This window comes from Dama dama, chromosome 13, assembly GCF_033118175.1.
Source record: "Dama dama isolate Ldn47 chromosome 13, ASM3311817v1, whole genome shotgun sequence".
NCBI lineage: Eukaryota > Metazoa > Chordata > Mammalia > Artiodactyla > Cervidae > Dama > Dama dama.
In genome coordinates this window covers 15,258,546-15,272,137 of record NC_083693.1, presented here as the reverse complement: position 1 = coordinate 15,272,137, position 13,592 = coordinate 15,258,546, and the positions used below count along the sequence as shown (strand labels likewise).

Below are 13,592 nucleotides of genomic sequence, written 5' to 3'. Positions count from 1 at the left end.
CACCAGTCTTCTTGATCTTTCATTTTGCAACGCTGAGTACAAGAAATATTTCAGTTTACTCCTAACTTAATGCATGCTCAGTCGCTTCAGTCGTGTCTGACTCTTTGCAACCCTATGGACTGTAGCCCACCAGGCTCCTCTGTCCATGGAATTCTCCAGGCAAGAATACTGGAGTGGTTGCCATTCCCTTCTCCAGGGGATCTTCCTGACCCAGAGATAACCGCAAGCCTATTACTTAATCTGAAGAGAAAGAAAGTAAAACAAAACATAGACAAGACATATTATACTGTTTCCCTGTAAACTGTCATCTCTAATACTATTATTTTATAGGCCAAGGTTTCACCTGCTGTTCTTTGTTGTTTTGGTTTGTTTTTGTGTTTTTGATGGCCCTAAAATGGCAGGTATTCATTAGTGAATATTTCCTGCAGGCATTGTGCTTGGCATTGAAGATCTAAACGAACAAGATCAGTATTTACGGGGCCTCCCCTTCATTAGCTAAAGTCTGTCTGGTAAGGAAGTCAGAGAACACAACAAATAATTCTAATAAATTATGGTGAGTGCTGAAACAGGGGATGGTCAGGGTACCATGGGACCTAACTTTATGTAGGCAATTCCTGGAAGTTACACTTATGCTAAACCCTGAAAAAAGTTCCAAGAAGGAGAAGATGAAGAAGGGAAGTGTCCTGGCAGCCTGTGCAGTCACCTGGGGATGACAGCAAAGGGGAACTGGGAGCACTCAAGGGACAGAAAGAGGTCTTGCAGGGAGGTGAGGAGGAAAGGTATGGCCAGGGCCACAGCAAGGAGGGCCTTGCCTGGAATTTATCTGTAGGTTACAGAATGTTTGCATTTTGAAGTCTTCCTCTTGCAGTGTGTCAAGTATGAAGCACCAGGAGTAAGCGGAGGTGGAGACAGTGTTTACTTTGCCCTGTTATCCCTGACCTCTCTCAGCGAGGTCCCCAGAGCAAGGACCTTGCACTCCAGATGGGACAAGTTTGGAGGTCTGGATACACTCTCCCAGGTGGCACCAAACTTGTCACAGCCCTATTGCAGGAGGAGAGAACACGGCAGGTTTTGAGGCAACAGAATGCAGTAGGAATGGCAGGGAACTAAAAACAGATCGAGTTCTGCTACTTCCTAGCTCTGCAGCCTTGAGCTGTGTGCTCTGACCCGCTGTGGAAAATGGGGCATTGACAATGAGTGGTTGCATCCTGTCTCGTGGGAGTGATTTAGGATCTCAGGGCTCTATCTAATCATCTATCATGTGCTACATCAATGTTAGAGATTATGGCTGAACCCAGAAAGGAGACCACACACTGAAAATCATTTCAGAAAAAAATATTCCTCTACTCCTAAAATAACTTACAAGCATGAATAGATTCCCCCAAACAGAAGATATAATTTAAATCCTATTGCTTGGTCCACAGCAGAACATATTCTGAAATGCAGCAGCACTATATTCTTTACCTTCTGAGACTGAAAGGGCTCTGGGTCCAGCTTGACTGCTTTAAAAGTTTTATTCATTCAATCATCACCAATGTTTACTGAGCCTCTACTCACTAGTGCCAGTCACTATTCTAGGCACTGGAGATTCAGCAATGAGTACAGTTCCGGTTCTCACAGTAGAATTTCCTGAGATCCGAGAACAATCCAATTTTACTACCTCATCATTTCTACAGATACCTGATGAATAAATGCATCTAGAAGATAGTGATCAAACATGATTTGAAGCATTTTTTCCTGATTTGGAGCACAGATGAATCTGATTCAAAGTCTTGACAACACTGGCCTCATATATCTACAATATTTTTGGGATAGAAGTCCTCTTGCAAACAGAAGTCTTTAGTAGTATTTTGTTGTTAATATACAAAACAAACATTTATTGAACACCTACTAGGTACAGAAAGTTGTGTAAGATATTATGGGAATACAAACAAGCATACTTAGGAAACAACTGATGTTCCCTTGGGATAATTAATGTTGGGAAGATATATTTGAGAATGCTCCTCTAGAAGTCTACATGATAGGTATAGCCTATGAATAACAAGAGCTGACCTTGACTGTGTACCAGGCAGTATCCTAAGTACTCAATTCAATCCCTGAATTGACAGTCCTATGAGGTAACTGCTGTTAACACACTCAGTTCACAGAAGGGTTAATCTGCTCACCTTCACACACAGTCTGTTCTCACAATTCGTGTTTTTAGCCTGGACACTACAGACAATGTATCCATGGAAGGGAAAGGCTCTCGGGCAGAACCTAGGAGAGAAGCAGTGTGGCCTGAAATGGGCCACGAGGCCTGGCTACTTGATGCAAAAACCAACTCTCTGGGACCATGGAGGAGCCACTCAACCTCTTTGTCTTTCACATGTCTCACCCATAAAATAAACTGGCCTGGAGAGCTAGAGAGCCTTTTGCCCTAAAAATGTGTGAATCCATGTTTGAGACAAACTAGCAAACTGGAATGCCCCCATGGACTCTTCTCCAACTATGGACCACAATACCTGCTTTATGTCAGACTTAAGGCACCACGTTTTCTTTAGATCACCTTTCAGAACTACACATTCACTTGTTCTGCAACAGTTCTCATTGTGTTCTTGCAGAGGAAAAGGCCTTGTTAATAAGTTCTGCTGTTATTTCATTTTACCAACAGCAGGAAAAATGATCTGTTGGCCAGAGCTATTGGTATGTTCTCATGATTCTCTATCAGTTATCATGCTTCTCTCTCTGTATTTCACCTTGAAATCGTCATTGAGATACACACAGAGAGAGACTTACAGATATAAAAACAGTGGACACACAGCTGCACATACACAGTCACAAAGAAGTGTGTGAGACAGAACAAAACTCCAGTGGCAGTTCACACGTACAGCTTTTTGGACCTCATCAACACCATGTTATATCCTCTATGTTAACCAGCATAGAATTGATACTGTGTGTCTGAACTGTTTTTGTTTGTTCTGGTGCAGTCTGTAGCAGCTGAAGAAGCATCCTTGATTTGTGTCCTCAGTTGTTTTAATAAAGTCAGATGTTAAGCACCTGTATTACCACTGCGTGCCCTGTGATTACAGATTTGGAATACTTTGTTAGAAGTGATACCCACCCATTCCTTGAACCAGCACATTTTATTTTAGTCTTCCCAGCAACTTGTCTTAGCTCAGCTATTAATTAAGCAAAAATGCTGTCTGTATGACATTGGCCAAGTTAATGTGTGGAAGTATTGTGGTATCATTTTGTTTCCACATCTGAAATCACTACTAAGTCATTTACTTTGCCTTCTTCTACTATATTCTATCTTCCCAGGTTCTAGTACTTTTATTCTACGGGCATTTTACTGGCCAACTTGTTGTCATCTTGATCTGTTATACAAATACTACCTTGATTTTGTAATCTATGAGGAATATAAATTAGATATCTTAATTATGTCCCTTCATCTTCATAGTTTAGTAGAGGAAGCTTTCTAACACTTGGGGGTTGATATATAACATTTCCTCTATTACCTGATGCAAATGTCCAAACTACATTAAGCCATACTGTATTGTCAACTGAGCTAGAATAATTACTTACAAACATAGCTCCAGCCTCTGAAATACATTTTCAACATTCTGTACACAGTTAAAGACATCACTTAGGCATAGTAGAAGCGGCACTTGACAGGGAGTCCTGGGCCAGGGTCCAGGTTTGGATTCAGCCATTAATTAGCTGCATGACCTTGGACAGGTCCTCTGTTGACCTTAGTTTCCTCATCTCAATTGTAAAGAAGAAAGATGACCTAATCTCTAAATCTCTTTCAGCTTTTCTTCATTTTTCTTTAACTGTCAGGTGGCTAATTTATCTTCATAGCTGAGAAACTTGCTAAGAGCCAAATTTTCTACATATTTTAAAATTATTCTCAGATAATAATCCTGTTAATTATTCTCAGATAGAAACAAAGGATAATAAGGATTCTCTGAGAGAGTCCTAACTTTTCATAAACACAACTAAATAACTTCCCCTCTGAAAAATGTAAAATGATGCTTAAGCATTACCACCAGTGGTAACAGCAGTATTTAGGTGAATGACTTCAGTCTTTTCAAGCAGGTAGAAATAAAGAACACACAGAGATGGCTTGTCAGACTGTCCTCATTTTAGGAAAAAAAGGCACATACAGAAGCTGATGGCAGACAAGTTAAAAGACAGTGCTGGCTAGCCATGAATAATTCTGAACATGATGTCTGGTGCTATATGGCCAGATTTCAGTATGTTTATTTGTGCAGGGAGCCCACCTGACCAGTGACAGAAAGTGTCATAGAAAAAGCAAGTGAATTCAGCAGATAAGTTCAGGACCTTAAAAATCTATCTATCCTAAAACCACATTAGCACATTATTTTTGACTTTTAAAATTACTAGTGAGAGATGTCTGTATTTGTCAGAGAGGGTATGCCAGTTTTGGAGAAGTTTTTATTTCATCTCATTTAAATGTGGGGTATAATGAAACTAGACTTGCCTGGACACTACTATTTTTACATAACCTTTAGGTTAAAGTCTTTTTCTGTGGTGTAAACATGCAGTGCACTGTAACATTTCATCAAGTACCTCTCCTATAGAGAAGAAAATTGTGACTCTCCTAAGGATTCCATCTCTGGGGAGTGGGCAGGAGCACAGAGTATTTCTGAGTATTTTGAAGCCTTGGATAAAATAAAGTGTTCTGCTCAGGAAAGCCACCCCAAGAGATACTTTTGTAATGTGCGCCATGTGTACTGATGGTGTCACAGTCATCAAAAGTGTCAGATATGGGCTACTCTGCCTTAATAATGATCTATTTTCATTGGTATACTTTGTATATATCCTACCACTGAAAATTAAATTTTGATCTTTATACCCAAATTGTCAGTGTTCAACACTAGTTAAATATCTGTTACTTTCTATCATTATAAATATATTGTATATTGTATATTATTTTGTGTCACTTTATATTATGCTAAGAATGCTTTGTAACTTATCAACAGAGGAAAAAAATCCAAATGAAATAAATTATTTGCTGCTCAACTGAAACTAACTTTTTTCATAGATAAGGTAAGCAACAGATGATGGAAATATTAAGAAAGGAGATTTTAAAATCCCAAAACAAAGAATTTGTACTTACTTGAGATGGTTTCCTTGTGGAATGTTTGAAAAAATTCTCTAAGACAGTATTTGGTGTAATCTTCTTTTGAACTTCCTCTTTAATGCCAAATGTTTTTGCTAGAGGTGAAGCAATAAACCTATGAAAATATAAACAAAATAAAGAGTCAGACATGGCTGAGAAACTAACACTTGCTTTTCAAGTTCAAAATCTGAGAATGAATCTACAATGTCACCAGGAAAGTCAAGCTGTAACTTTAGATTCCAAATTAAAGATCAGTCATTAGATTACCTAAAGCCAATATCTGCCTTACAGAAATTCAAAAAGCAAAATTTGAGATCTTTATACAAGCAATAACTTAAAATACAAAATACATTTGACTAAACACACAGGGTTGAGGGGTGCTAACAGTGCAGTGAAAATCCTTTTCATATAGCTTATAGTCAGCCCCTAGGTTTAAGTGGTTCCTCCTTATTCAAGGTTTCACATCTATGGGTTCAACCAACTGTAGATTTAGCACTGTAGTATTTACTACTGTGAAAAATCTGCTTACAAGTGGACCCTGAAGTTCAAACCCTTGTTGTTCAAGAGTCAACTGTACTTGCATAGTTCTAAAATCCATTTTATGTAAACTCAAATATATTTATATACAAGATCCAGGAACCAGGATAAACCATTCTATTCAGTTTCATTTTTAAGACTACTAGAGATTCAGATAAATGTTTTGTTATTATTTTCTTTGGTGATATTATCTTAAAGAAATTATTATGTCCCCTATTGAAAGTTCTAACTAATGAAAAATGGCATGACTCTTGGGAAAATATTTAGCAATGGGATTGATAGGTTGTATGGCAAGTATACACTTAACTTTAAAAGAACTTAGTGAATGCTTTCCAAACTGTCTATGCTATTTTACATTTCCATCAATAATGTGCCAGAGTTCCAGTTATTCCATATCTCTGCCAACAGTTGGTATTGCCAGTCTTTTTAATTTCAGCAGTTCTACCGGGTGTGTACTGGCTTTTATTGATTTTATATTCTAATTTCTATTATTTCTTAACTTTCTTGTTATAAATTCAGTTTGCTTTTTTCCCTTCTTTATTAAGGTAGAAGGTTAGATTACTAATTTGAGATCTTTTTTCTTTGTAAATATATGTGGTTATAGCACTAAATGTCCTAGTAAGCACTGCTTTTGCTGAATCCCATAAGTTTTGGTATGGTGCTTTCTTTTTCATTCATCTTACAGTATTTTCTAATTTACCCGTGATTTCTCTTCTGACCCATAGGTTATTTAGAAGTATACTGTTTAATTTCCATATATTTGCTAATTTCTCAATTTCCTTCTGTTTTGGACTTCTAATTTCATTTAATAGTGGTCAGAAAACATACCTTGTATGATTACAATCTTCTCACTTTTATTGAGATTAGTTTTAAGGCCTAACACATGGTCTATTCTGGAGAATGTTCCTTGTGCACATGAGAAGAATCTGTATTCTGCTGTTATTGGTGATGCGCTCTATAGATGTGTGTTTGGTCCAGTTCATTTATAATGTTGATCAAGTCTATTTCTTTGTTGATTTTCTGCCTAGTTTTTCTATTCATTATTGAAAATGGGGTATTGAAGTTTACAGCTATTATTGTTGAATTGTTTATTTCTCCTTTCAATTCTGTTCGCTTCATGTTTTGGGGACTATGTTGCTAGGTACATATATGTTTGTAATTGTTCTATCATCTTGATATGTTTACCCTTTTATAGTATAAAATATCCTTTGTTTCCAGCAACAATTTAAAGGCTGTTAAACTGCCTGATAGTAGTATAGCCAAGAACAGAGGAGCCTGAAGGGCTACAGTCCATGGAGTTGCAAAGAGACGGACACGACTTAGACACTAAACAACAACCAAGTATAGTCATCCCAGCTCTCTTTTGGTTATTGCTAGCATGATATATATTTTCTCATTCTTTCACTTTCAACCTATTTATGTCTTTGAACTTAAAATGTGTCTCTCATAGAAATTATATAGTTGGATCATATATTAATATTTCTATCCAGTCCTCCTATCTTTTAGTTGGAGTATTTAATTCATTTACATTTAATGTAAATTACACTTAATTACTGATAAGACTGGATTTATACCTGCCACTTTGCTATTTATTTTCTATACAGTTTCCACTTTTTTGTTTCTCTATCCTTTCATTACTATCTTCTCTGTGTTAAACAGATATTTTCTAGTGTATTCTTTTAATTCTTTTTTATTATTTTTAAAAATAGGGATTACAATTAACATCTGAATTTATAATCTCCTAATTCAGATTAATAATAAAACAATTTAAGCACTATACAGAACTCCATTACCTCCCCTCTCTCTGCTGCTATTGTCATATAAATTACGGACTTATAAACTGTGGTCTCATCAACAGACTTTTATGATTATTAGTTTATGCAGCTGTCTCTCAAATCAGACAGGAGTAAAACATGTTACCAAAAAAATGCATTTATTCTTTTATTTCTTGTGTGGGTGTTTTACTGGTGCTCTTTATTTCTTCACGTGGATTCAAGTACTGTCTGCATCCTCTGCTTACAGTGACCAGGACTCCCTTTAGTATTTATCATAGGGTAAGTCTGCTTAGCAACAAATTCTTCCAGTTTTTGCTTATCTGGAAATGTCTTATCTTCTCTCATTTTGAAGGATAATTTTGCTTGGTTGACAGTTTTTTCTTTCTTGCAATTTTTCCTCCTATTGCCTTTGGCTTCCACGGTTGCTGATGAGAAATCAACTCAATCTCATCAAAGATCACTGTTACATGATAATATGCTTCTCTCTCATTGCTTTCAAGATTCTTTCAACAGTTTGCTTATGATATATCTAGATATGAATCTCTTTAATTAAGCTTATTCTTCTTGGAGTTTTGTTAGCTTTTCAAATTACAGATTAATGTTTGTCATCAGATTTGGAGAAATTTTTAGCCACTTATTTCTTCAAATATTTTTTATCCTGTTCATTTCCTCCTCTTCTTCTGGAATTGCCATTATACATATGTTGTTATGCTTGATCAGGGCTCACAGGTCTCTGAGGTTCTTCATTTTTCCATATTCTTTTTTTTTTTTTTTTCTGTTCCTTAGATTGCTGACTCTTTCTTCTGCCTGCCCAAAAATGCTGTAAAGGCCCTCCAGTGAATTTTTAATATGAGTTATTGTACTTATCAAGTCCTAAATTTCTATTTGATTTCTTTTTATAATCTATAATTTTATCTCTTTACTGATATTCTTAATTTAGTGAGACTTTTTTTTCCTTTTCCATCTTTTATTTATATATGTAAGCATGTATGTATTAATTTTTATACCAGTTTGAACTTGTAAGTTTCTAGTCTCTTCAGTCAGTTGTATTTTAACACTTTCATCATTTTTTTCCCCAATTATCTTTCCTTAGTTTTTAAGCATGGTTTTCTCTAGTTCTTTGAACATTTTTTAAATAGTTGACTTAAAGTCTTGTCTAATAAGTTTAACATCCAGGCTTTGTAAGGGACACACTCTATTGACTGCTGTTTTGTTGTTGTTTTTTTTTTCCTGTGTATGAGCTATACTTTCTTATTTTTTTGCATGTCATAATTTTTGCTTAAAAGTAGACATGCTTACTAATATAATGTGGCAACTCAGGAAATCAGAATATCCCCCTCTTGAGAGTTTGTTGTTGTTCTTGCTGTTTTTTGCTGTCCAATTGTTGTTTACTTTTTTAAACCGATCTGTAAAGTTTATATTCTTTATGTGTGGGCACTGAAGTCTTTATTAGGTTAGCTTAGTGGTCTACTAATGATTAGACAGAGATGTCCTTAAATGCTTGGAACCAATAAATCTTCCAGTGTTTGCTAAGGGGATAATGTACACTTCAGGGGACACCTTCAACACTCAACCAGGCAGTGGACAACTTTGCCTTAGCCTTCACTTCCTGTTTGCACAAAGCCTTAAGGTCATCCAGAGGTGAGAGCTTTGTACTCACCTCTTGATCATACTTTTCTTTATCATGTGGGTGGCCCTGGGCATGCCCAAAGCTCTACAAATTCAAGTGGCCTTCTAACTTCCAAGAGTATGTCAGAGCTTTTCAAAATCCCCTATGGACATATTTCCCAGCTTATCTTTTAAAAAGGAAAGCTTTTTGTTTATTGTTTGTCCCACTAGTTATCCACTACCCTCAGTTCAGTTCAGTTCAATCACTCAGTTGTGTCCAACTCTTTGCCACCCCATGGAATGCAACACACCAGGCTTCCCTGGCCATCACCAAGTCCCAGAGCTTCCTCAAACTCATGTCCATAAAGTTGGTGATGTCATTCAACTATCTCATCCTCTGTTGTCCCCTTCTTCTCCTGCCTTCAATCTTTCCCAGCATCCGGGTCTTTTCCAATGAGTCAGCTTCCCATCAGGTGGCCAAAGTATTGGAGCTTCAGTTTCAGCATCAGTCCTTCCAATGAATATTTGGGACTGATTTCCTTTAGGATAGACTGGTTGGATCTCCTTGCAGTCCAAGGGACTCTCAAGAGTCTTCTCCAGCACCACAGTTCAAATGCATCAATTCTTTGGTGCTCTGCTTTCTTTATAATCCAACTCTCACAGCCATACATGACTAGTGGAAAAACCATAGCTTTGACTATACAGATCTTTCTCGGCAAAGTAATGTCTCTGCTTTCTAGGTTGGTCATAGCTTGGATCCCAAGAAAATAAAGTCTGTCATTGTTTCCACTGTTTCCCCATGTATTTGCCATGAAGTGATGGGACCAGATGCCATGATCTTAGTTTTCTGAATGTTGAGCTTTAAGCCAACTTTCTCATTCTCCTCTTTTAGTTTCATCAAGAGGCTCTCTAGTTCTTCTTCGCTTTCTGCCATAAGGGTGGTGTCATCTGCATATCTGAGGTTATTGATATTTCTCCTGGCAATCTCAATTACAGCCTGGACTTCATCCAGCCCGACATTTCACATGATGTACTCTGCATAGAAGTTAAATAAGCAGGGTGACAATATACAGCTTTGTTGTACTCCTTTCCCAATTTGGAACCAGTCTGTTTTTCCATGTCTGGTTCTAACTGTTGCTTGTTGACCTACATACAGATTTCTTAGGAGGCAGGTAAGGTGTTCTGGTATTCCCATCTCTTGAAGAATTTTCCACAGTTTGTTGTGAGCTACACAGTCAAACGCTTTGGCATAGTCAATAAAGCAGAAGTAGATGTTTTTATGGAACTCTCTTGGTTTTTAATGATTCAATGGATATTGGCAATTTGATCTCTAGTTTGTCTGCCTTTTCTAAATGCAACTTGAACATCTGGAAGTTCATGGTTCACGTACTGTTGAAGGCTGGCTTGGGGAATTTTGAGCATTACTTTCTAGCATATGAGATGAGTACAATTGTGTGGTAGTTTGAACATTCTTTGGTATTGCCTTTCTTTAGGATTGGAATGAAAACTGACCTTTTCCAGTCCTATAGCCACTGCTGAGTTTTCCAAATTTGCTGGCATATTGAGTGCAGCACTTTCACAGCATCATCTTTTAGGATTTGAAACAGCTCAACTGGAATTCTATCACCTCTACTAGCTTTGTTCATAGTGATGCTTCCTAAGGCCCACTTGACTTCACATCCCAGAATATCTGGCTCTAGGTGAGTGATCACACCATCATGGTTATCTGGGTCATGAAGATCTTTTTTGTATAGTTCTGTGTATTCTTGCCACCTCTTCTTAATATCTTCTGCTTCTGTTAAGTCCATACCATTTCTGTCCTTTATTGTGCCCATCTTTGCATGAGATGTTCCCTTGGTACCTCTAATTTTCTTGAAGAGATCTGTAGTCTTTCCCATTCTATTGTTTTAATCTATTTGTTTGCATTGATCTCTGAGGAAGGCTTTCCTATCTCTCCTTGCTATTCTTTGGAACTCTGCATTCAAATGGGTATATCTTTTCTTTTCCACTTCACTTTCATTTTTCACTTTCATGCACTGGAGAAGGAAATGGCAACCCACTCCAGTATTCTTGCCTGGAGAATCCCAGGGATGGGAGCCTGGTGGGCTGCCATCTATGGGGTCGCACAGAGTTGGACACAACTGATGTGACTTAGCAGCAGCAGTAGGCAGTTCCAAAATTAATCAATTGTCTCTAATTGTTTCAGACAAGTACCCCATCTCTTCCCAAGGGAAAAGGGAAATAAAGACAGTTTATGAGTAGTACCCTTTCAAAGAACCAGCACACAGGTCAGAGAAGGACAATTCTCTGGGAATGATGGTTTGAGGGCGCTCCAACTCTGTTCTGCTTCCTTCAGTGGTTACCAGGCTGCTGGTTTCCACTGAAACTCTGCGCTGTTGGTTTTTCAAGGCTATCAGAGAGGAGAAAAGTTAAGGATAGAAATAGGGCAAGTCAAAATGCCACAAAGCTTGCTGCTCTTTCCGACAGTCAACTGTTTTTCTTAAATAACACTCTCTGGATTGCTGCAAGCCTCTGGTTAATTCTGAATTCTGAAAAGTTAATTTGACAATTTTTGCTAGTTTCCTGATTTTATGAAGGAGAAAATTTTCAGAGGTCCTTACTCTGACATTTTTGTTAACTTCCAGTGCATAGTGGTTTTAATTTGCATTTTGGTAATGACTAATGATATTGAACATCTTTTAATGTGTTTACTTGTTATTAGTATCTCCTTTGGTGAGACTGCTGCTCCAACTTTTGCCCATTTTAAAAAAATCAAGTCTTTTTGTTTGTTATTGAGTTATGAGTTCTTTACACATTCTGACTTTAAGTCCCTCATCAAATATATACAAAATGTCTTGTATAGATTTTCTCCTAATCTGATTTACTGCTCCATTTTATTGACATCTTTTAAAAATAACTATTAATGCATTTTTACATATCCTATAATTCATCATATCAAGTATAATATTCAGTGATTTTTTTTTTTTGTAAATTTACCAAGTGGTACAACTATTACCATGAATCAGCTTTAGGACATTTTCATAATTCCAATATAATACCTCATATATATTTACTTTAATCCCTGCTCCCTGTTAATCCTGTCACAGGTAATCACTACTCTACTTTCTGTCTTCATAACTGCCTTTTCTGGATATTTAATGTAATAGAATCATATAATATGTGGTTGCTTGTGCCTGGCTTCTTCCATTGAGTAATGTTTTTGAGATCCATCAATGTATCTGGATGCATTTGAAGTTCATTCATTTTTATTGCCAAATAATCTATTGTATAGATATATATTTGCATTAACAATGCCTTTTGAAGAATACTTTAGCTATTTACCAGGAGAAATAAAAGCATATACCTACACAAATTCTTCTACTCAAATGTTCACAGAAGCTTTATTCATAAGAGGCCAAAGCTGTAAACAATCCAAATTTCCATACTAGTTAAAGGATAATAAATTTCAGTATAGCAACATGTTGAAAGACTACTCAGCAATGACAAAGAATCACTGATACATATAATGACATGAAAAAAAAACCTCAAAAGCATTATGCTAAATGAAAGAAATCAGACACAAAAGACTATAATCTATATGATTCCATCTATAGGAAATCCTTGAAAAAGGAAAATTATACTGACAAAGCATTTTAGTGATTGCAAGGAGGCAGTAGGTAGGAAGAGAATTAACTACACAGGGTACGGAGATGTTTTCAGCCAATTGAAATCTTCTACATCATAATTGTGGTGATAGTTAAATGACTGTATACATTTGTCAAAATGCATCAAATTTTGGATGAACTTTCTTATATGTAAATCATACCTCAATAAAGCTGATTAAAAATCACATGTCCCTATTTTTCCCTTAGTTCTAACAAAGGCTCCATTGTCTGCTAGGTCAGGCTATTCTAGTACTCAGAAGTTTCTGTATGTAATTAAATGCTGGAAATTTTAGTTATGAATGATCATTTAGCTCTTAAATTCATTTTTGTAACCATGGAATTGAATAAAAATTTTCCTAGGGATTTCCCTGGCAGTCCAACAGTTAAGACTCCGAGTTCCCAATGTAGGGGGCATAGGTTTAGTCCCTGATCAGGGAACTAAGATCCCACATGCTGCATGGTATGGCCAAAAATTTTTTAAAAAATAAATTTTACTAAAATACTCTGATAAAATGTATTAGTTAGCCTTGGTGTTAGCTGCGCAGTCATGTCCAACACTTTTCGACCCAATAAACTGTAGTCAGCCAGGCTTCTTTGTCCATGGGATTCTCCAGGCAAGCATACTAGAGTGGGTTGCCATTCCCTTCTCTAGGGGATCTTCCCAACCCAGGGACCAAACCTGGGTCTCCCACATTGAAGGCAGATCATTTATCATCTGAGCCACCAAGGAAGCCAGGATAAAATGTGTATAAGCCAATCTAACTTCCAGATGGCCTAAGTTCTCCTGGAAATGGCCTATACATTTCAAAGCCAAATAAAGTATAACATTTCCCTCTAGAGGGTCATGTGGAGATAAGCATACACAATCGATAAAAATACAGA

At 36.9% G+C, this 13,592-nt stretch overlaps 1 protein-coding gene across 1 annotated transcript in view; it reads right to left on the bottom strand.

Annotated features, from left to right (window-relative positions):
* Positions 1-13,592, bottom strand: part of CERS3 (ceramide synthase 3) — a 120,387-nt gene that overhangs the window by 102,444 nt on the left and 4,351 nt on the right. The window contains exon 2 of the mRNA XM_061159718.1: positions 5,123-5,240. Within this exon, the coding sequence (XP_061015701.1) occupies positions 5,123-5,240 (118 nt within the window). The remainder of the gene's footprint in view (positions 1-5,122; positions 5,241-13,592) is intronic.